This window comes from Oncorhynchus mykiss, chromosome 26 (assembly GCF_057628025.1).
Source record: "Oncorhynchus mykiss isolate SJ-2025 chromosome 26, ASM5762802v1, whole genome shotgun sequence".
Taxonomy (NCBI): Eukaryota; Metazoa; Chordata; class Actinopteri; order Salmoniformes; family Salmonidae; genus Oncorhynchus; species Oncorhynchus mykiss.
Genome location: NC_143047.1, coordinates 51931102 through 51952156, shown reverse-complemented (window position 1 = coordinate 51952156; position 21055 = coordinate 51931102). Strand labels below are relative to the sequence as shown.

The following is a 21055-nucleotide window of genomic DNA, read 5'->3' as shown; positions in this document are numbered from 1 at the left end:
ACGACCAGCAGCTAAGACAGACCTCAGCCACGACCAGCAGCTAAGACAGACCTCAGCGACGACCAGCAGCTAAGACAGACCGCTAGAGTTCTATGATATTCTATGAATACCTGTCTCTTACTACTGGAGATGGTGGTTAAGTTAGAAACAGCACCCCCTGTACACTGTTGCATCATTTCCTGGTGCTCTCTGTCTCTCTCCCTACTCTGATAGGAACTGGTCACCCCCTGTACACTGTTACATCACTTACTGGTTCTCACTGTCTCTCTCCCTACTCTGATAGGAACTAGTGTTGTGAAGTGCTGTGGTACTGTGGTGTTCAGTCAGTGGAGGCTGTGGTTTAGATGGTTGTAGCATTGTAAGGTTAGATATCAGCCTGTCTGGGGCTCCCAGTCACTGAAAGTAACAGAGATGTTGTATCGAAGGTTCTTTGATGTCAAAGGTCTCTCCATGAAGTTAAAGTGTCGGCGAGGACTAGAGGTAGGTACAGTAGGAGGACAGGGGTAGAGGATAGGGGTAGGTACAGTAGGAGGACAGGGGTAGATACAGTAGGAGGACAGGGGTAGAGGATAGGGGTAGATACAGTAGGAGGACAGGGGTAGGGTACAGGGGTAGGGGACAGGGGTAGATACAGTAGGAGGACAGGGGTAGAGGATAGGGGTAGATACAGTAGGAGGACAGGGGTAGATACAGTAGGAAGACAGGGGTAGGGGACAGGGGTAGGGGACATGGGTAGGTACAGTAGGAGGACAGGGGTAGAGGACAGGGGTAGGGTACAGGGGTAGGTACAGTAGGAGGACAGGGGTAGGGGACAGGGGTAATGGACAGTAGGAGGACAGGGGTAGTGGAGAGTAGGGGGACAGGGGTAGTGGACAGTAGGGGGACAGGGGTAGTGGACAGTAGGGGGACAGGGGTAGTGGACAGTAGGAGGACAGGGGTAGATACAGTAGGAGGACAGGGGTAGAGGACAGGGGTAGATACAGTAGGAGGACAGGGGTAGAGGACAGGGGTAGATACATTTGGAGGACAGGGGTAGAGGACAGGGGTTGAGGACAGGGGTAGGTACCGCAGGAGGACAGGGGTAGAGGACAGTAGGAGAACAGGGGTAGAGGACAGTAGGATACAGATGGGTTTGGTAAGATACAGATGGGTTTGGAAGGATACAGATGGGTTTGGTAGGATACAGATGGGTTTGGAAGGATACAGATGGGTTTGGTAGGAAACAGATGGGTTTGGTAGGAAACAGATGGGCTTGGTAGGAAACAAATGGGTTTGGTAGGATACAGATGGGTTTGGAAGGATACAGATGGGATACAGATGGGTTTGGTAGGATACAGATGGGTTTGGAAGGATACAAATGGGTTTGGTAGGATACAGATGGGTTTGGAAGGATACAGATGGGTTTGGAAGGATACAGATGGGTTTGGTAGGATACAGATGGGTTTGGTAGGATACAGATGGGTTTGGTAGGATACAGATGGGTTTGGTAGGATACAGATGGGTTTGGTAGGATACAAGATGGGTTTGGTAGGATACCAGATGGGTTTGGTAGGATACAGATGGGTTTGGTAGGAAACAGGTGGGTTTGGTAGGTCTGGGAGGAATGAACAGTGTGATTCTGGTCCTGTTAGCATCTCCATTTCCAATAGGTGTAAAATATATCCTGTTCATTTAGCCTGTTTTCAGCTGTTTATCTATTTTTGATCTTGTGTTAACCAATCAAAATGCCTCTGCATTGACAACATTGAGAGTTTCATTCAGTTTGCTTAATTTGTCAGAGGATAACCCATGTATTGTGTGATGACCTCTACCTCTATTCAGATTGTTTAAATAGCAGATTTGTCAGAGGATAACCCATGTATTGTGTGCTTAGTTTTGAGAACCAGCTACTGGAAGTCATTGTTTTAAACACGCTTGACCTTGATTTTTTGAGAAAAGTTGTTGAGATGCCCAAGTTGTTATTCTGTATTGGAGAGTTTTTATGCTATTCAGCTGCGTGCAACTTCCTGTATGTAAGGGGAAGTGAGCGTAAAGGGGAAGAGGCGATGTAAGCTAGATTCCAACATGTGGTCGGGAGGCGCTGTAGGGAGGGTGTGATGTAACCCTGTCAAATTGTGGAACAACGTGGAGGGCTCCATATGACTCCACATTGACGTGATTGGTCGACGGTAGGTGGGAGGGCGGGAAGTCTTGTGTAAACACAAATTCACTTCCTCGACAACTTCCTTGACAACAGCTCTGTGCATACTCTGCGAAACACAGGAAGTATTAATGGCCCTGACTTCTGCAGAGGCCGTATGATTGTAAACGCTGCAAAGTCAACGCAGACGTCGGATTATATAAGGACTAGTTACCATGAAGAGTATCAGATCCTGGTCAGTAGAGGTCATCTGTGGTCTATATAAGGACTAGTAACCATAGAGAGTAACATATCCTGGCCAGTAGAGGTCATCTGTGGTCTATATAAGGACTAGTAACTATACAGATCCTGGTCAGTAGAGGTCATCTGTGGTCTATATGAGGACTAGTTACCATAGAGAGTAACAGATCCTGGTCAGTAGAGGTCATTTCTGGTCTATATAAGGACTATTTACCATACAGAGTAACAGATCCTGGTCAGTAGAGGCCATGTGTGGTCTATATAAGGACTAGTAACCATAGAGTAACAGATCCTGGTCAGTAGAGGTCATATGTGGTCTATATAAGGACTAGTTACCATACAGAGTAACAGATCCTGGTCAGTAGTGGTCATCTGTGGTCTATATAAGGACTAGTAACTATACAGAACCTGGTTAGTAGAGGTCATCTGTGGTCTATATAAGGACTAGTAACCATGCAGAGTAACAGATCCTGGTCAGTAGAGGTCATCTGTGGTCTATATAAGGACTAGTAACCATACAGATCCTGGTCAGTAGAGGTCATCTGTGGTCTATATAAGGGACTAGAAACCATACAGAGTAACAGATCCTGGTCAGTATAGGTCATCTGTGGTCTACATAAGGACTTGTAACCATGCAGAGTAACATATCCTGGTCAGTAGAGGTCATCTGTGGTCTATATAAGGACTTGTAACCATACAGAGTAACAGATCCTGGTCAGTAGAGGTCATCTGTGGTCTATATAAGGACTAGTAACCATACAGATCCTGGTCAGTAGAGGTCATCTGTGGTCTATATGAGGACTAGTTACCATACAGAGTAACAGATCCTGGTCAGTATAGGTCATCTGTGGTCTATATAAGGACTAGTAACCATACAGATCCTGGTCAGTAGAGGTCATCTGTGGTCTATATAAGGACTAGTTACCATAAAGAGTATCAGATCCTGGTCAGTAGAGGTCATCTGTGGTCTATATAAGGACTAGTTACCATGCAGAGTATCAGATCCTGGTCAGTAGAGGTCATCTGTGGTCTGTATAAGGACTAGTTACCATAAAGAGTATCAGATCCTGTTCAGTAGAGGTCATCTGTGGTCTATATAAGGACTAGTTACCATACATAGTAACAGATCCTGGTCAGTAGAGGTCATCTGTGGTCTATATAAAAACTAGTAACCATAGAGTAACAGATCCTGGTCAGTAGAGGTCATCCGTGGTCTAAATAAGGACTAGTTACCATACAGATCCTGGTCAGTAGAGGTCATCTGTGGTCTATATAAGGACTAGTAACCATGCAGAGTAACATATCCTGGTCAGTAGAGGTCATCTGTGGTCTATATAAGGACTAGTAACCATACAGAGTAACAGATCCTGGTCAGTAGAGGTCATCTGTGGTCTATATAAGGACTAGTTACCATACAGATCCTTTCTAGGCAGGGAAAGGAGGAACGGAGCGAGAGGGTAGCTGTACTCTCTGACCTCATTCTGTTTCTAGGCAGGGAAAGGAGGAACGGAGAGAGAGGGTCACTGTACTGTCTGACCTCATTCTGTTTCTAGGCAGGGAAAGGAGGAACGGAGAGAGAGGGTAGATGTACTGTCTGACCTCATTCTGTTTCAAGGCAGGAAAAGGAGGAACGGAGAGAGAGGGTCGCTGTACTGTCTGACCTCATTCTGTTTCTAGGCAGGGAAAGGAGGAAGTGAGAGAGAGGGTAGCTGTACTGTCTGACCTCATTCTGTTTCTAGGCAGGGAAAGGAGGAACGGAGAGAGAGGATAGCTGTACTGTCTGACCTCATACTGTTTCAAGGGAGGGAAAGGAGGAACGGAGAAAGAGGGTCGCTGTACTGTCTGACCTCATTCTGTTTCTAGGCAGGGAAAGGAGGAACTGAGAGAGAGGGTAGCTGTACTGTCTGACCTCATTCTGTTTCTGGGCAGGGAAAGGAGGAACGGATGGAGAGGGTAGCTGTACTGTCTGACCTCATTCTGTTTCTAGGCAGGGAAAGGAGGAACGGAGAGAGAGGGTAGCTGTACTGTCTGACCTCATTCTGTTTCTACTCCTAATCCCCCTTCTTCCACCTGCAGGAAAAGGATGGAGAGAAGAGTCGAGACAAAGACGAGAGGAGAGAGGCGAAGGCCAGAGAGAGATGTATGCTGAACGGACATCACTTCAGCATGGTCTCGTCCCAGACACAATCCTCCTCCTGCCACCAATGCAGCAAAACCATCAACACTAAGGATGCCTTTCTCTGCACCAGTAAGACAGCATCAGTCAATACAACGCTAACAAAACCAACTATTAGCAGGTTTAGTAGATACACACCATATCGCTCAAGATGGCGCCGACAGAGAGGGCTGCCTTGCTTCTAATCCTTAGGAAACATTTCAGTATTTATTTTTATTTTGATGTATTATTTCTTACATTGTTAGCCCAGACAATCTTAAGTTTTATTACATACAGCCGGGAAGAACTATTGGATATCAGAGCGATGTCAACTTACCAACACTACGACCAGGAATACGACTTTCCCGAAGCGGATCCTTTGTCCGCACCACTCGGGGCAATTGAACTGATTCCAAAGGCTGATCCAAAACAACTCTGCCGGAGAAAAGGCAAACAGATCAGTCTTCTGGTCAGACTTCGGAGGTGCGCACACCACCCACCACTCCCGAGTATATTACTCTCCAATGTCCAGTCCCTAGATAACAAGGTCGATGAAATCAGGGCGAGGTTTGCTTTCCAAAGAGACATCAGGGAGTGTAACATACTCTGTTTCACGGAACCATGGCTCTCTCGGGATATGCTGTCGGAGACGATACAACTACCTGGTTTCTCAGTGCGTCGCGCCGACAGTAATAAACATCTCTTTGGGAAGAAGGGCGGGGGTTTAATGACTCATGGTGTAATTGTAACAACAGGAATTCAAGTATTTTTGTTCACCTGACCTAGAATTCCTCATAATCAAATGCCGACCATATTATCTCCCAAGATAATTATATTTTGTTATTGTCACAGCCATATATATCCCCCCTCAAGTCGATACCACAATGGCCCTCAAGGAACTTCAATGGACTATATTGGAAACCATATATCCTGAGGCTGAATTAATTGTAGCTGGGGATTTTAACAAACAAAATTTGAGAACAAGGCTACCTAAATTCTATCAGCATATCGACTGTAGCACTCGCACTGGAAAACCACTGGATCATTGCTACTCTAACTTCCGCAATGCTTACAAGGCCCTCCCCCGCCCTTATTTTTTCCAATATGAACACGTATCTATTTTGCTCCTCCATTCCTATAGGCAGGAACTTAAACAGGAAGTACCCATGCTAAGGACTATTTAACGCCAGTCTGACCAATCGGGAATCCACGTTTCAAGATTGTTTTGATTACAGGGACTGGGATATGTTCTGGATAGTGTCAGAGAATAATACCATAGGGCTTTGCACAATTGGCCCAGCGTCGTCCGGGTTTGGCCGGGGTAGGCCGTCATTGTAAATAAGAATTTTATCTTAACTGACTTGCCTAGTTAAAGGTTAAAATAAATAAAAAGTTAAAATGAAATCAAATCATCCAAATGTCGACAAAATGGAGTCGCAATTCAACGGCTCAGACACGAGACGATTGTCTGCAGACAATCACGGACTGCAAAAGTTAAACCAGCCACGTCACGAACACAGACGTCTTGCTTCCAGGTAAACTAAACACCTTCTTTATCCACTTTGAGGATAATACAGTGCCACCAACGTGGCCCGCTACCAAGGACTGTGGAATCTCTTTCTCCGTGGCTGACGGAGTTCCTCTGCGTACACATTTTAAGTTCCTCTGCGTACACATCACTGACAATCTGAAATGGTCCATCCAAACAGACAGTGTGGTGAAGAAGGTGCAACAACGCCTCTTCAACCTCAGGAGGCTGAAGAAATGTGGCTTGTCACCTAAAACCCTCACAAACTTTTACACATACACAATCGAGAGCATCCTTTCGGGCTGTATCACCGCCCGGAACGGCAACTGCACCGCCCACAACCGCAAGACTCTCCAGAGGGTAGTGCGGTCTGCACAACGCATCATCGGGGACAAACTACCTGCCCTCCAGGACACCTACATCACCCGATGTCACAGGAAGGCCATAAAGATCATCAAGGACAATAACCACCCGAGCCACTGCCTGTTCACACCACTACCATCCAGAAAGCGAGCCCAGTACAGGTGCATCAAAGCTGAGACTGAAATAGCTTCTATCTCTAGGCCATCATACTGTTAATGGAAGCCTCTCAAACATAATCCAGGTAGAATCAGGAATTCCCCAGGGCAGCTGTTTAGGCCCCTTGCAGGTAGAATCAGGAATTCCCCAGAGTAGCTGTTTAGGCCCCTTGCTTTTTTCAACCTTTACTAACTGAATGCCACTGACTTTGAGTAAAGACAGAGTGTCTATGTATGTGGATGACTTACGGAGTTGACGTTAGACAACAATCTGAATGAGTTTGATTTATGGAATTGAAGTGGTATACAAGGTAACAATTTAGTTTTTCTTCAGTTGCTTTATGACTAAAAACTAATCAAAATAAACATATTTAAACCAAAATGAATATTCTATCAAGGAGATGGAGTTGACAGTTCATTGTTGTGACAATGGTGATTTCAATATTTTTTGTTTTCATCTATTAAAAGTAGAGAAGTCTTAGTAGAGTAGTCTTCTTGTACTACATAGAATGAGGACATGCAGAAGGGGTCCTTATGGTATAGCTGTCCCTGCTCATCCCTGATTCATTTAGAATTTAAGACCAATCTGACGGAGTTCACCATATCTCCAGGCACATCTTTTAGGAATCACATTTTAAGACTATTTCTCTTAAAAGGCAGAGAGGGCTCTCACAAGAAACTACAACATATTTATTTTAAAACTATAAAAATATTATTGCTTGTTTATAGAATAAAAAATATATAATTGGAGAGTTGAAATTTGTATAATTTGCTCCAGACAAGGGCATGTCTGGGCATAGAGCCGATATGAAAATTTATAATATAGAAAATATTTAGAAAATTACAAAAGCAAATCTTTCCCTAAATAAAATTCCACTAAATGCAATTTAATCTGAATTAATACAACAAAAGAAAAACAAATTGACTATAAATATAAAGTTTCCCAACAAGGATTGTCCCAACTTTCAAGAATCCCTGAAGGACTATGGTGCCATTCTGGACATACGCCAACTCTCTAGTTCTGTAGACCAGTCCAACTCCCTGGTTCTGTAGACCAGTCCAACTCTCTGGTTCTGTAGACCAGTCCAACTCTCTGGTTCTGTAGACCAGTCCAACTCTCTGGTTCTGTAGACCAGTCCAACTCTGTAGACCAGTCCACTTCTCTGGTTTTGTAGACCAGTCCAACTCTCTGGTTCTGTAGACCAGTCCAACTCTGTAGACCAGTCCACTTCTCTGGTTCTGTAGACCAGTCCAATTCTCTGGTTTTGTAGACCAGTCCCAATTCTCTGGTTTTGTAGACCAGTCCAACTCTCTGGTTCTGTAAACCAGTCCCAACTCTCTGGTTCTGTAGACCAGTCCCAACTCTCTGGTTCTGTAGACCAGTCCCAACTCTCTGGTTCTGTAGACCAGTCCAACTCTCTGGTTCTGTAGACCGGTCCAACTCTGTAGACCAGTCCACTTCTCTGGTTCTGTAGACCAGTCCAATTCTCTGGTTTTGTAGACCAGTCCCAATTCTCTGGTTTTGTAGACCAGTCCAACTCTCTGGTTCTGTAAACCAGTCCCAACTCTCTGGTTCTGTAGACCAGTCCCAACTCTCTGGTTCTGTAGACCAGTCCCAACTCTCTGGTTCTGTAGACCAGTCCCAACTCTCTGGTTCTGTAGACCAGTCCAACTCTCTGGTTCTGTAGACCAGTCCAACTCTCTGGTTCTGTAGACCAGTCCAACTCTCTGGTTCTGTTGACCAGTCCAACTCTCTGGTTCTGTTGACCAGTCCAACACTCTGGTTCTGTTGACCAGTCCAACACTCTGGTTCTGTTGACCAGTCCAACAATCTGGTTCTGTAGACCAGTCCAACTCTCTGGTTCTGTTGACCAGTCCACTTCTCTGGTTCTGTAGACCGTCCCAACTCTCTGGTTCTGTAGACCAGTCCCAACTCTCTGGTTCTGTAGACCAGTCCCAACTCTCTGGTTCTGTAGACCAGTCCCAACTCTCTGGTTCTGTAGACCAGTCCAACTCTCTGGTTCTGTAGACCAGTCCAACTCTCTGGTTCTGTAGACCAGTCCAACTCTCTGGTTCTGTTGACCAGTCCAACACTCTGGTTCTGTTGACCAGTCCAACACTCTGGTTCTGTAGACCAGTCCAACTCTCTGGTTCTGTTGACCAGTCCACTTCTCTGGTTCTGTAGACCACTCCAACTCTCTGGTTCTGTTGACCAGTCCATCTCTCTGGTTCTGTAGACCAGTCCAACTCATTGGTTCTGTAGACCAGTCCAACTCATTGGTTCTGTAGACCAGTCCAACTCATTGGTTCTGTAGACCAGTCCAACTCATTGGTTCTGTAGACCAGTCCAACTCTCTGGTTCTGTAGACCAGTCCAACTCTCTGGTTCTGTTGACCAGTCCAACTCTCTGGTTCTGTTGACCAGTCCAACTCTCTGGTTCTGTAGACCAGTCCAACTCTCTGGTTCTGTAGACCAGTCCAACTCTCTGGTTCTGTTGACCAGTCCAACTCTCTGGTTCTGTAGACCAGTCCAACTCTCTGGTTCTGTAGACCAGTCCAACTCTCTGGTTCTGTTGACCAGTCCAACTCATTGGTTCTGTAGACCAGTCCAACTCATTGCTTCTGTAGACCAGTCCAACTCATTGGTTCTGTAGACCAGTCCAACTCTCTGGTTCTGTAGACCAGTCCAATTCTCTGGTTCTGTAGACCAGTCCAACTCTCTGGTTCTGTTGACCAGTCTAACTCCCCAGTCACAGTTCATAACACGTGAAATAACTCCCCTGGAAGATTATTCTGTTGAAGTTCTTACTTTAAGATTTAGAGTTTCATTTTATTTTGTATTTTTCAGATTGCAATGCACATGTTCATAAGAGTTGTAGAGAAAGCCTGCCTGTCTGTGCCAAGGTGAAGATGAAGGTAAGGAAAAACTGTATTTAAAACTATTTTCAGACCGTTTTGTCAGCCTACAAAATGAGTAGCCTACAAGGACAGTTTTCATGTACTAGATCATTTTGTCAGCCAATAGGATGAGTAGCCTACAAGGATATCATGTTTTCATGTACTAGATCATTTTGTCAGCCAATAGGATGAGTAGCCTACAAGGACATCATGTTTTCATGTACTAGATCATTTTGTCAGCCAATAGGATGAGTAGCCTACAAGGACATCATGTTTTCATGTACTAGATCATTTTGTCGGCCAATAGGATGAGTAGCCTACAAGGATATCATGTTTTTATGTACTAGATCATTTTGTCAGCCAATAGGATGAGTAGCCTACAAGGATATCATGTTTTTATGTACTAGATCATTTTGTCAGCCAATAGGATGAGTAGCCTACAGAACATCAAGGTCATGAACTTATTTACACTACTGAAGTCCTGGATTGTTTTCCCTCCAGACGCCCAGACAGCAGTTTGCAGTTCCAGATTCAGCCACCATTCCTGTTGTCACCCGGAGACCAAAACGAGGGTTAAACCGTGAGTCCATCTTAAATATACTCAATAGTCATACTGTTGGTGTTAACCAGAGCCACCACAGCCATGTCCTGGTCCCAGATCTGTTGATGTTAACCAGAGCCACCACAGCCCTGTCCTGGTCCCAGATCTGTTGGTGTTAACCAGAGTCACCACAGCCATGTCCTGGTCCCAGATCTGTTGGTGTTAACCAGAGTCACCACAGCCCTGTCCTGGTCCCAGATCTGTTGGTGTTAACCAGAGTCACCACAGTCCTGTCCTGGTCCCAGATCTGTTGGTGTTAACCAGAGTCACCACAGTCCTGTCCTGGTCCCAGATTTGTTGGTGTTAACCAGAGCCACCACAGCCCTGTCCTGGTCCCAGATCTGTTGGTGTTAACCAGAGTCACCACAGCCCTGTCCTGGTCCCAGATCTGTTGGTGTTAACCAGAGTCACCACAGTCCTGTCCTGGTCCCAGATCTGTTGGTGTTAACCAGAGTCACCACAGTCCTGTCCTGGTCCCAGATTTGTTGGTGTTAACCAGAGTCACCACAGTCCTGTCCTGGTCCCAGATCTGTTGGTACCAGTTAGAATACAATCAAATTCTGCATGTATCTGTTCCCAATAGAGTCCTACAGGGCTGGATGTATCTGTTCCCTATAGAGTCCTACAGGGCTGGATGTATCTGTTCCCTATAGAGTCCGACAGGGCTGGATGTATCTGATCCCTATAGAGTTCTACAGGGCTGCATGTATCTGTTCCCTATAGAGTCCAACAGGGCTGGATGTATCTGTTCCCTATAGAGTCCTACAGGGCTGGATGTATCTGTTCCCTATAGAGTCCGACAGGGCTGGATGTATCTGTTCCCTATAGAGTTCTACAGGGCTGCATGTATCTGTTCCCTATAGAGTCCAACAGGGCTGGATGTATCTGTTCCCTATAGAGTCCTACAGGGCTGCATGGATGTATCTGTTCCCTATAGAGTCCTACAGGGCTGCATGTATCTGTTCCCTATAGAGTCCTACAGGGCTGCATGTATCTGTTCCCTATAGAGTCCTACAGGGCTGCATGTATCTGTTCCCTATAGAGTCCAACAGGGCTGGATGTATCTGTTCCCTATAGAGTCCTACAGGGCTGCATGTATCTGTTCCCTATAGAGTCGTACAGGGCTGGATGTATCTGTTCCCTATAGAGTCCTACAGGGCTGGATGTATTTGTTTCCTATAGAGTCCTACAGGGCTGCATGTATCTGTTCCCTATAGAATCCTACAGGGCTGCATGTATCTGTTCCCTATAGAGTCCAACAGGGCTGGATGTATCTGTTCCCTATAGAGTCCTACAGGGCTGCATGTATCTGTTCCCTATAGAGTCCTACAGGGCTGCATGTATCTGTTCCCTATAGAGTCCTACAGGGCTGGATGTATCTGTTCCCTATAGAGTCCGACAGGGCTGGATGTATCTGTTCCCTATAGAGTCCTACAGGGCTGGATGTATCTGTTCCCTATAGAGTCCTACAGGGCTGCATGTATATGTTCCCTAAAGAGTCCTACGGGGCTGGCTGGATGTATCTGTTCCCTGTAGAGTCCTACAGGGCTGCATGTATCTGTTCCCTGTAGAGTCCTACAGGGCTGCATGTATCTGTTCCCTATAGAGTCCTACAGGGCTGCATGTATCTGTTCCCTATAGAGTCCTACAGGGCTGGATGTATCTGTTCCCTATAGAGTCCTACAGGGCTGGATGTATCTGTTCCCTATAGAGTCCTACAGGGCTGGATGTATCTGTTCCCTATAGAGTCCTACAGGGCTGCATGTATCTGTTCCCTATAGAGTCCTACAGGGCTGCATGTATCTGTTCCCTATAGAGTCCTACAGGGCTGGATGTATCTGTTCCCTATAGAGTCCGACAGGGCTGGATGTATCTGTTCCCTTTAGAGTCCTACAGGGCTGGATGTATCTGTTCCCTATAGAGTCCTACAGGGCTGCATGTATATGTTCCCTAAAGAGTCCTACGGGGCTGGCTGGATGTATCTGTTCCCTATAGAATCCTACAGGGCTGCATGTATCTGTTCCCTATAGAGTCCTACAGGGCTGCATGTATCTGTTCCCTATAGAGTCCTACAGGGCTGGATGTATTTGTTCCCTATAGAGTCCTACAGGGCTGGATGTATCTGTTCCCTATAGAGTCCTACAGGGCTGGATGTATCTGTTCCCTATAGAGTCCTACAGGGCTGGATGTATCTGTTCCCTATAGAGTCCTACAGGACTGGATGTATCTGTTCCCTATAGAGTCCTACAGGGCTGGATGTATCTGTTCCCTATAGAGTCCTACAGGGCTGCATGTATCTGTTCCCTATAGAGTCCTACAGGGCTGCATGTATCTGTTCCCTATAGAGTCCTACATGGCTGCATGTATCTGTTCCCTATAGAGTCCTACAGGGCTGGATGTATCTGTTCCCTATAGAGTCCGACAGGGCTGGATGTATCTGTTCCCTATAGAGTCCTACAGGGCTGGATGTATCTGTTCCCTATAGAGTCCTACAGGGCTGCATGTATATGTTCCCTAAAGAGTCCTACGGGGCTGGCTGGATGTATCTGTTCCCTACAGAGTCCTACGGGGCTGGCTGGATGTATCTGTTCCCTATAGAATCCTACAGGGCTGCATGTATCTGTTCCCTATAGAGTCCTACAGGGCTGCATGTATCTGTTCCCTATAGAGTCCTACAGGGCTGGATGTATCTGTTCCCTATAGAGTCCTACAGGGCTGGATGTATCTGTTCCCTATAGAGTCCTACAGGGCTGGATGTATCTGTTCCCTATAGAGTCCTACAGGGCTGGATGTATCTGTTCCCTATAGAGTCCTACAGGGCTGGATGTATCTGTTCCCTGTAGAGTCCTACAGGGCTGGATGTATCTGTTCCCTATAGAGTCCTACAGGGCTGGATGTATCTGTTCCCTATAGAGTCCTACAGGGCTGGATGTATCTGTTCCCTATAGAGTCCTACAGGGCTGGATGTATCTGTTCCCTATAGAGTCCTACAGGGCTGCATGTATCTGTTCCCTATAGAGTTCTACAGGGCTGGATGTATCTGTTCCCTATAGAGTCCTACAGGGCTGGATGTATCTGTTCCCTATAGAGTCCTACAGGGCTGGATGTATCTGTTCCCTATAGAGTCCTACAGGGCTGGATGTATCTGTTCCCTATAGAGTCCAACGGGGCTGAATGTATTTTTTATTTTATTTGACCTTTATTTAACCAGGCAAGTCAGTTAAGAACAAATTCTTATTTTCAATGACGGCCTGGGAACAGTGGGTTAAGTGCCTTTTCAGGGGCAGAACGACAGATTTGAAACCTTGTCAGCTCGTGGGTTTGAACTCACAACCTTCCGGTTACTAGTCCAACGCTCTAACCACTAGGCTACCCTGCCGCCCCGACAGGGCTGGATGTATCTGTTCCCTATAGAGTCCTACGGGGCTGCATGTATCTGTTGGATGTATCTGTTCCCTATAGAGTCCTACAGGGCTGGATGTATCTGTTCCCTGTAGAGTCCTACGGGGCTAGATGTATCTGTTCCCTATAGAGTCCTACAGGGCTGGATGTATCTCTTCCCTATAGAGTCCTACGGGGCTGGATGTCTCTGTTCCCTGTAGAGTCCTACGGGGCTAGATGTATCTGTTCCCTATAGAGTCCTACAGGGCTAGATGTATCTGTTCCCTATAGAGTCCTACAGGGCTGGATTTATCTGTTCCCTATAGAGTCCTACAGGGCTAGATGTATCTGTTCCCTATAGAGTCCTACAGGGCTAGATGTATCTGTTCCCTATAGAGTCCGACAGGGCTGGATGTATCTGTTCCCTATAGAGTCCGACAGGGCTGGATGTATCTGTTCCCTACAGAGTCCTACAGGGCTGCATGTATCTGTTCCCTATAGAGTCCTACAGGGCTGGATGTATCTGTTCCCTACAGAGTCCTACGGGGCTGCATGTATCTGTTCCCTATAGAGTCCTACGGGGCTGGATGTCTCTGTTCCCTATAGAGTCCTACGGGGCTGGATGTCTCTGTTCCCTATAGAGTCCTACAGGGCTGGATGTATCTGTTCCCTATAGAGTCCTACAGGGCTAGATGTATCTGTTCCCTATAGAGTCCTACAGGGCTAGATGTATCTGTTCCCTATAGAGTCCGACAGGGCTGGATGTATCTGTTCCCTATAGAGTCCGACAGGGCTGGATGTATCTGTTCCCTACAGAGTCCTACAGGGCTGCATGTATCTGTTCCCTATAGAGTCCTACGGGGCTGGATGTCAACATTAGTGCACTACGTAAGGATTAGGGTGCCATGTGGGACGTAACCCAATACCATCCTACCACATTCCCCTGTTAACGCTGGCCCTCTCTTATGACATCACAGCGGGTGCATCGAGGGAGCGACCCTGGTCAGCCATCTTGTCTCCAGAAGACCACTCCTCATTGGTTGTTCCCTCCCGAAGACATACCTCCATCATACCCTTCCACGGCTCCAACCTGTCAAAGAGCATCTCCATATCCAACATCGCTGGGTGAGCAACCCTAACCCTATCCCTAACCATAACCCTGAGCCTGTTCTTAAACCGAAACCTAACCCTAACCATAATCCTAACTCTGACCCTGACCCTGTTCCTAACCATAACCCTGACTCAAACCCTGACCCTGTTCCTAACCATAACCCTGACCCTGTTCCTAACCATAACCCTGACTCAAACACTGACCCTGTTCCTAACCCTAACCCTGACCCTGTTCCTAACCATAACCCTGACTCAAACCCTGACCCTGTTCCTAACCCTAACCCTGACGCTGTTCCTAACCATAACCCTGACTCAAACCCTGACCCTGTTCCTAACCATAACCCTGACTCTGACCCTGACCCTGTTCCTAACCATAACCCTGACTCAAACCCTGACCCTGTTCATAACCCCAACCTTAAACATAACCCTAACCCTGACCCTGACCCTGTTCCTAACCACAACCTTGACTCAAACCCTGACCCTGTTCCTAACCATAAACCCGACTCAAACCCTGACCCTGTTCCTAACATAACCCTGACTCAAACCCTGACCCTGTTCCTAACCATAACCCTGACTCTGACCCTGAACCTGTTCCTAACCATAACCCTGACTCAAACCCTGACCCTGTTCTTAACCATAACCCTGACTCAAACCCTGACCCTGTTCCTAACCATAACCCTGACCCTGTCCCTAATCCTGACACAAACCTTAAATCTGACTCTAACCCAACCCTAATTCCAACCCAACCCTAACCCTGACTCTAACCCAACCCTAACCCAACCCAACCCTAACCCAACCCTAACTCCAACCCAACCCTGACTCTAACCCAACCCTAACCCTGACTAACCCAACCCTAACCCTGACCCTAACCTAACCCTGACACAAACCTTAAATCTGACACTGACCCTGTTCCTAACCGTGACTCTAACCCAACCCTAACTCCAACCCAACCCTAACCCTGACTCTAACCCAACCCTAACCCAATCCTAATCCAACCCTAACCCAATCCTAATCCAACCCTAACCCTGACTCTAACCCAACCCTAACCCTGACTAACCCAACCCTAACCCTAACCTAACCCTGACTCTAACCCTGACCCAAACCTAACCTGACTATGACCCTAACCCAACCCTGACCCTAACCCTGACCCTAACCTAACCCAACCCTAAATTGCAGACATACTTGTTTCCTAATGGTCCTCTCTTTGTAGCCGTGATTTATTTTTACTGAGCCTCCGTCTCTGACACTGGCACCTCTACTTCAGTCTGAGCCTCCGTCTCTGACACTGGCACCTCTACTTCAGTCTGGGCAAAGTGGTTTTCTTAGCCTTTTTTTGGTTGTGCCGTTGTATTTCATGGTACGGCGTTGTATATTCCCACCAGATTTAAACGGCTGATTTTGACCATATATGGTTCATTAGGGGTGTTTTGAAATGCAAATAGCCAAAGTCATGGACGAGCACTGATGCTGAGAACAATTAGTATTTATCAAATCAAATCAAATGTATTTATATAGCCCTTCGTACATCAGCTGATATCTCAAAGTGCTGTACAGAAACCCAGCCTAAAACCCCAAACAGCAAGCAATGCAGGTGTAGAAGCACGGTGGCTAGGAAAAACTCCCTAGAAAGGCCTAAACCTAGGAAGAAACCTAGAGAGGAACCAGGCTATGAGGGGTGGCCAGTCCTCTTCTGGCTGTGCCAGGTGTAGGTTATAACAGAACATGGCCAAGATGTTCAAATATTCATAAATGTTAAGATAGACATCAGGGATTGTAACGTTCTATGCTTCACGGAAACATATGTTGTTGGAATCGGTTCAGCCACAGGGCTTCTCCATGCATCGCGCCGATAGAGATGAACACCTGTCTGGCAAGAAGAAGGGTTTGGGTGTATTCTTTATGATTAACGACTCATTGTGTAATCATAACAACATTCAGGAACTCAAGTCCTTCTGCTCACCCAAATTCCTTACAATCAAATGCCGGCCATTTTACCTACCAAGAGAATTCTCTTCAGTTAGGTCACAGCTGTGTAGATTCCCCCTCAAGCAGAGAGCAAGGCGGACATCACGGAACTTCACTGGACTATGTAAACTGGAAACCATATATATATTCTGAGGATGCATTTATTGTAGCTGGGGATTTTAACAAAGCAAATTTGAGAACAAGTCTACCTAAATTCTTCCAACATATTGATTATGCTACATGCAAGGGCAAAACTTCTGCGATGCTTACAAAGCCCTCCCCCGCCCTCCCTTCAGCAAAACCGACCACGACGCCATCTTGCTCCTATCGTCCTATAGGCAGAAACTCAAACAGGGTGTACCAGTGACGAGAACCATTCAACATTGGTCAGACCCATCGGAAGCCACGCTTCAAGATTGTTTTGATCACGCGGACTGGAATATTTTCCGCTCAGCCGCAGAGAACAACATCGACCTATATGCTGACATTTATAAAGAAGTGCATTGGAGATGTTGTACCCACTGTGACTATTAAAACTCTAACCAGAAACCGTGGATGGAAGGCGGCATTCGCACAAAACTGAAAGCGTGATCCACCTTATTTAACCATGGAAAGAGGTCTGGAAATATGACTGAATATAAACAGTGTAGGTACTCCCTCCGCAAGGCAATCAAACAAGCGAAATGCCAGTACAGCAACAAGGTGGATTCACAATTCAATGGCTCAGACACGAGAAGCATGTGGCAGGGTCTACAGGAAATCACGGACTACAAAAAGAAAACCAGCTACGTCATGGAAACCGACATCACGCTTCAAGACAAACTAAACTTATTTGCCCGCTTTGAGGATAATACAGTGCCACAATCCCGGTCCGCTAACAAGGACTGCTTCCCCCACCCCCTTTCCTTCTCCATGGCTGACGTGAGTAAAACATTTAAATGTGTTAACCCTCACAAGGCTGCTGTCCCAGACGGCATCCCTAGCCGCGTCCTCAGAGCATGTGTGGCTGTGTTTACGGGGCGTTTACAGACATTTTCAATCGCTCCCTATCCCAGTCTATTGTCCCTACATGCTTCAAGATGGCTACCATTTGTTCCTGTACCCACAAAGGCAAAGATAACTGAACTAAATGACTACCGCCCCGGCACTCAATTCTGTCATCGATAAACACTTATCCGACCATCACCCCTGGTGAGACAAAACAGTGACTCGTCCGTGAAGAGCACTTTTTTGCCAGTCCTGTCTGGTCCAGCGATGTTGGGTTTGTGCCCATAGGCGACGTTGTTGCCGGTGATGTCTGGTGAGGACCTGACTTACAACAATCCTACAATCCCTCAGTCCAGCCTTTCTTTGCCTATTGCGGACAGTCTGAGCACTGTTGGAGAGATTATACATTCCTGGTGTAACTCGGGCAGTTGTTGTTGCCATCCTGTACCTGTCCCGCATGTGTGATGTTTGGATGTACCAATCCTGTACAGGTGTTGTTAAACGTGACCTGCCACTGCAAGGACGATCATCTGTCCGTCCTGTCTCCCTGTAGCGTCGTATTAGGTGCGTCACAGTGCGGACCTTACAATTTATTGCCCTGGCCACATCTGCAGTCCTCATGCCTCCTTGCAGCATGCCTAAGGCATGTTCATGCAGATGAGCAGGGACCCCAGGCAACTTTCTATTGGTGTTTTTCAGAGTCAGTAGAAAGGCCTCCTTAGTGTCCTAAGTTTTCATAACTGTGACCTTAATTGCCTACCATCTGTAAGCTGTTAGTGTCTTAACGACCGTTCCACAGGTGCATGTTCATTAATTGTTTGTGATTAATTGAAAAAGCATGGGAAACAGTGTTTAAACCCTTTACAATGAAGATCTGTGAAGTTATTTGGAGTTTACAATAGTAGTATTTTTTAGAATAGCTTCTAATATTAATAAATGAGCTCCCAGGTGTTTGATGACATGCCTATCAAGGGTCTGCGGTACCTGTCCCATTCTACTGACTCTCTGTCCTCTCTCTCTATGTCCTCTCTCTCTCTCTATGTCCTCTCTCTCTCTATGTCCTCTCTCTCTCTATGTCCTCTCTCTCTCTATGTCCTCTCTCTCTCTATGTCCTCTCTCTCTCTATGTCCTCTCTCTCTCTATGTCCTCTCTCTCTCTCTCTCTCTCTCTCTCTCTCTCTATGTCCTCTCTCTGTTTCCTCTCTCCAGTCACCAGGTGTTTGATGACATGCCTATCAAGGGTCTGCGGTACCTGTCCCATTCTACTGACTCTCTGTGCAAGACCAACCTGGTCAATGAATCTACAGAGTCACTCACAGACGAAGGTTCGTAGGTTACTAATCTCTCTCAACAGCTATGGATAGAATGACTAACATGCTTTGTGTCTTTAAATACATCTCAAATGGCACCCTATTTCCTGTTTAGTTCCCTACTATAGACCAGACCACTACTATAGACCAGACCACTACTATAGACCAGACCACTACTATAGACCAGACCACTACTATAGACCAGACCACTACTATAGACCAGACCACTACTATAGTCCAGGCCAGAACACTACTATAGTCCAGGCCAGAACACTACTATAGACCAGGCCAGAACACTACTATAGACCAGGCCAGAACACTACTATAGACCAGAAAACTATCACCGTCACCATCACACCATCACAGTCAGTCACCATCACACAGTCACCATCACACAGACGCCATCACCACATAGTAAACACATACTTTACCCCCAGCAAACACACGTAGACCCCAGTAAACACACGTTGCCCCCAGTAAACACACGTTGCCCCCAGTAAACACACGTTGCCCCCAGACCCCAGTAAACACACGTTGCCCCCAGACCCCAGTAAACACATGTTGCCCCAAGACCCCAGTAAACACACGTTGCCCCAAGACCCCAGTAAAGGTAAAGCGTCAGGTAGCCTAGAGGTTAGTGTTGTGTCAGTAACCGAAAGGTCGCTGGTTTGAATACCCGAGCTGAGCGAGGCACTTAATCCTAATTGCTCCCGTAAATGTGTCTGGATTATAGTGTCTACGATAATGTCTAGATAAATACCTGTGAATGCTATCTGAGTGTTGTGTTTCATAATCTAGGCACAGAGATGATTGACAGTCAGCTGATGGGGGAGTTTGAGGAAGACCTGAAAGAGCTGGAAGCAGACTCCTGGAGCAACGTTATGGACAGCAACTTCCTCAAACATCTGAATAAGGATGTCATCAAGAGACAGGAAGTCATCTACGGTACCTACCACTGCTACACTACCTACCACTGCTACTGTACCCTACCTTGATTTATACCAGGTACTACTACCCCTCTATCTAGAGTTACAGCGCACTACTACCCCTCTATCTAGAGCTGGACATACCCTGATCTCCCCAAGTTTATCCCCCTCCTAACCTTAACCCCTCCCTGTATCTCCTCCTACAGAGTTGATGCAGACAGAGATGCACCACGTGAGGACCCTGCTGATCATGATGGAGGTGTACAGTAAGGGTCTAGTGAAGGAGCTGCAGCTGGAGCCTCAGACGCTAGACAGGCTGTTCCCTGCCCTGGGGGAGCTCCTGGACCTCCACACCTCCTTCCTGACATGTCTCCTGGAGAGGAAGAGAGAGAGCCAGCAGGAGGGGGAGGACGGAGGATTCATCATCAACAAGATAGGAGACATCCTGGAGACACAGGTTAGAGGAGGGAGAGAGCCCCCACTACAGAACACCCCACCACACTACAGAACACCACAAAACAGAAAACCACAAAACAGAACATCCTCCTCCCCCCACACACCACAGAAACAGTTGAGGAGCACCTGGTGTCTCTCTACACCACATCATAGAGACAGTTGAGGAGGTCCTGGTAGGAGAGCATGTTGTCTCTCTACACCAGATCATAGAGACAGTTGAGGAGGTCCTGGAAGGAGAGCATGTTGTCTCCACACCACATCATAGAGACAGTTGGAGGTCCTGGAGGGAAATCATGTTGTCTCTACACCACATCATAGAGACAGTTGAGGAGGTCCTGGAAGGAGGGCATGTTGTCTCTATACACCAGATCATAGACAGTTGAGGAGGTCCTGGAGGGAGATCATGTTGTCTCTCTACACCACATCATAGAGACAGTTGGAGGTCCTGGAAGGAGAGCATGTTGTATCCACATACTCAGTCTGACACCTTCCACCTTTATGTTTTAAACAAAACATACCAGACACCAATAATAATGACCTAAATAGATGTATTCCATTTAGTTGTAGATTCATATTGTTACTCACGCCTCTTGGAGGAGGGAACGCAAAAACCCTCCTACACTTAACTCCCTGTGGCGGTAGAGAGGTATGTGACTGTAGGTGGCGGTAGAGAGGTATGTGACTGTAGGTGGAGGTAGAGAGGTATGTGACTGTAGGTGGCGGTAGAGAGGTATGTGACTGTAGGTGGCGGTAGAGAGGTATGTGACTGTAGGTGGCGGTAGAGGGGTATGGGACTGTAGGTGGAGGTAGGGATGACAGAGAACATTACCGTTGACACGGAA

General features: G+C 46.7%; 1 protein-coding gene across 6 annotated transcripts in view; it reads left to right on the top strand.

The window, feature by feature from the left end:
- Positions 1-229: 229 nt before the first annotated feature.
- Positions 230-21055, top strand: part of akap13a (A-kinase anchoring protein 13a) — a 77076-nt gene continuing 56250 nt past the window's right edge. For all 6 annotated transcript variants that reach the window (XM_090222045.1, XM_090222044.1, XM_090222047.1 and 3 more), the window contains exons 1-8: positions 230-480; positions 4457-4628; positions 9429-9496; positions 9980-10058; positions 14438-14585; positions 18731-18846; positions 19630-19776; positions 19964-20214. In XM_090222045.1, the coding sequence (XP_090078171.1) occupies positions 412-480; positions 4457-4628; positions 9429-9496; positions 9980-10058; positions 14438-14585; positions 18731-18846; positions 19630-19776; positions 19964-20214 (1050 nt within the window). In that variant the 5' untranslated portion in view covers positions 230-411. The remainder of the gene's footprint in view (positions 481-4456; positions 4629-9428; positions 9497-9979; positions 10059-14437; positions 14586-18730; positions 18847-19629; positions 19777-19963; positions 20215-21055) is intronic.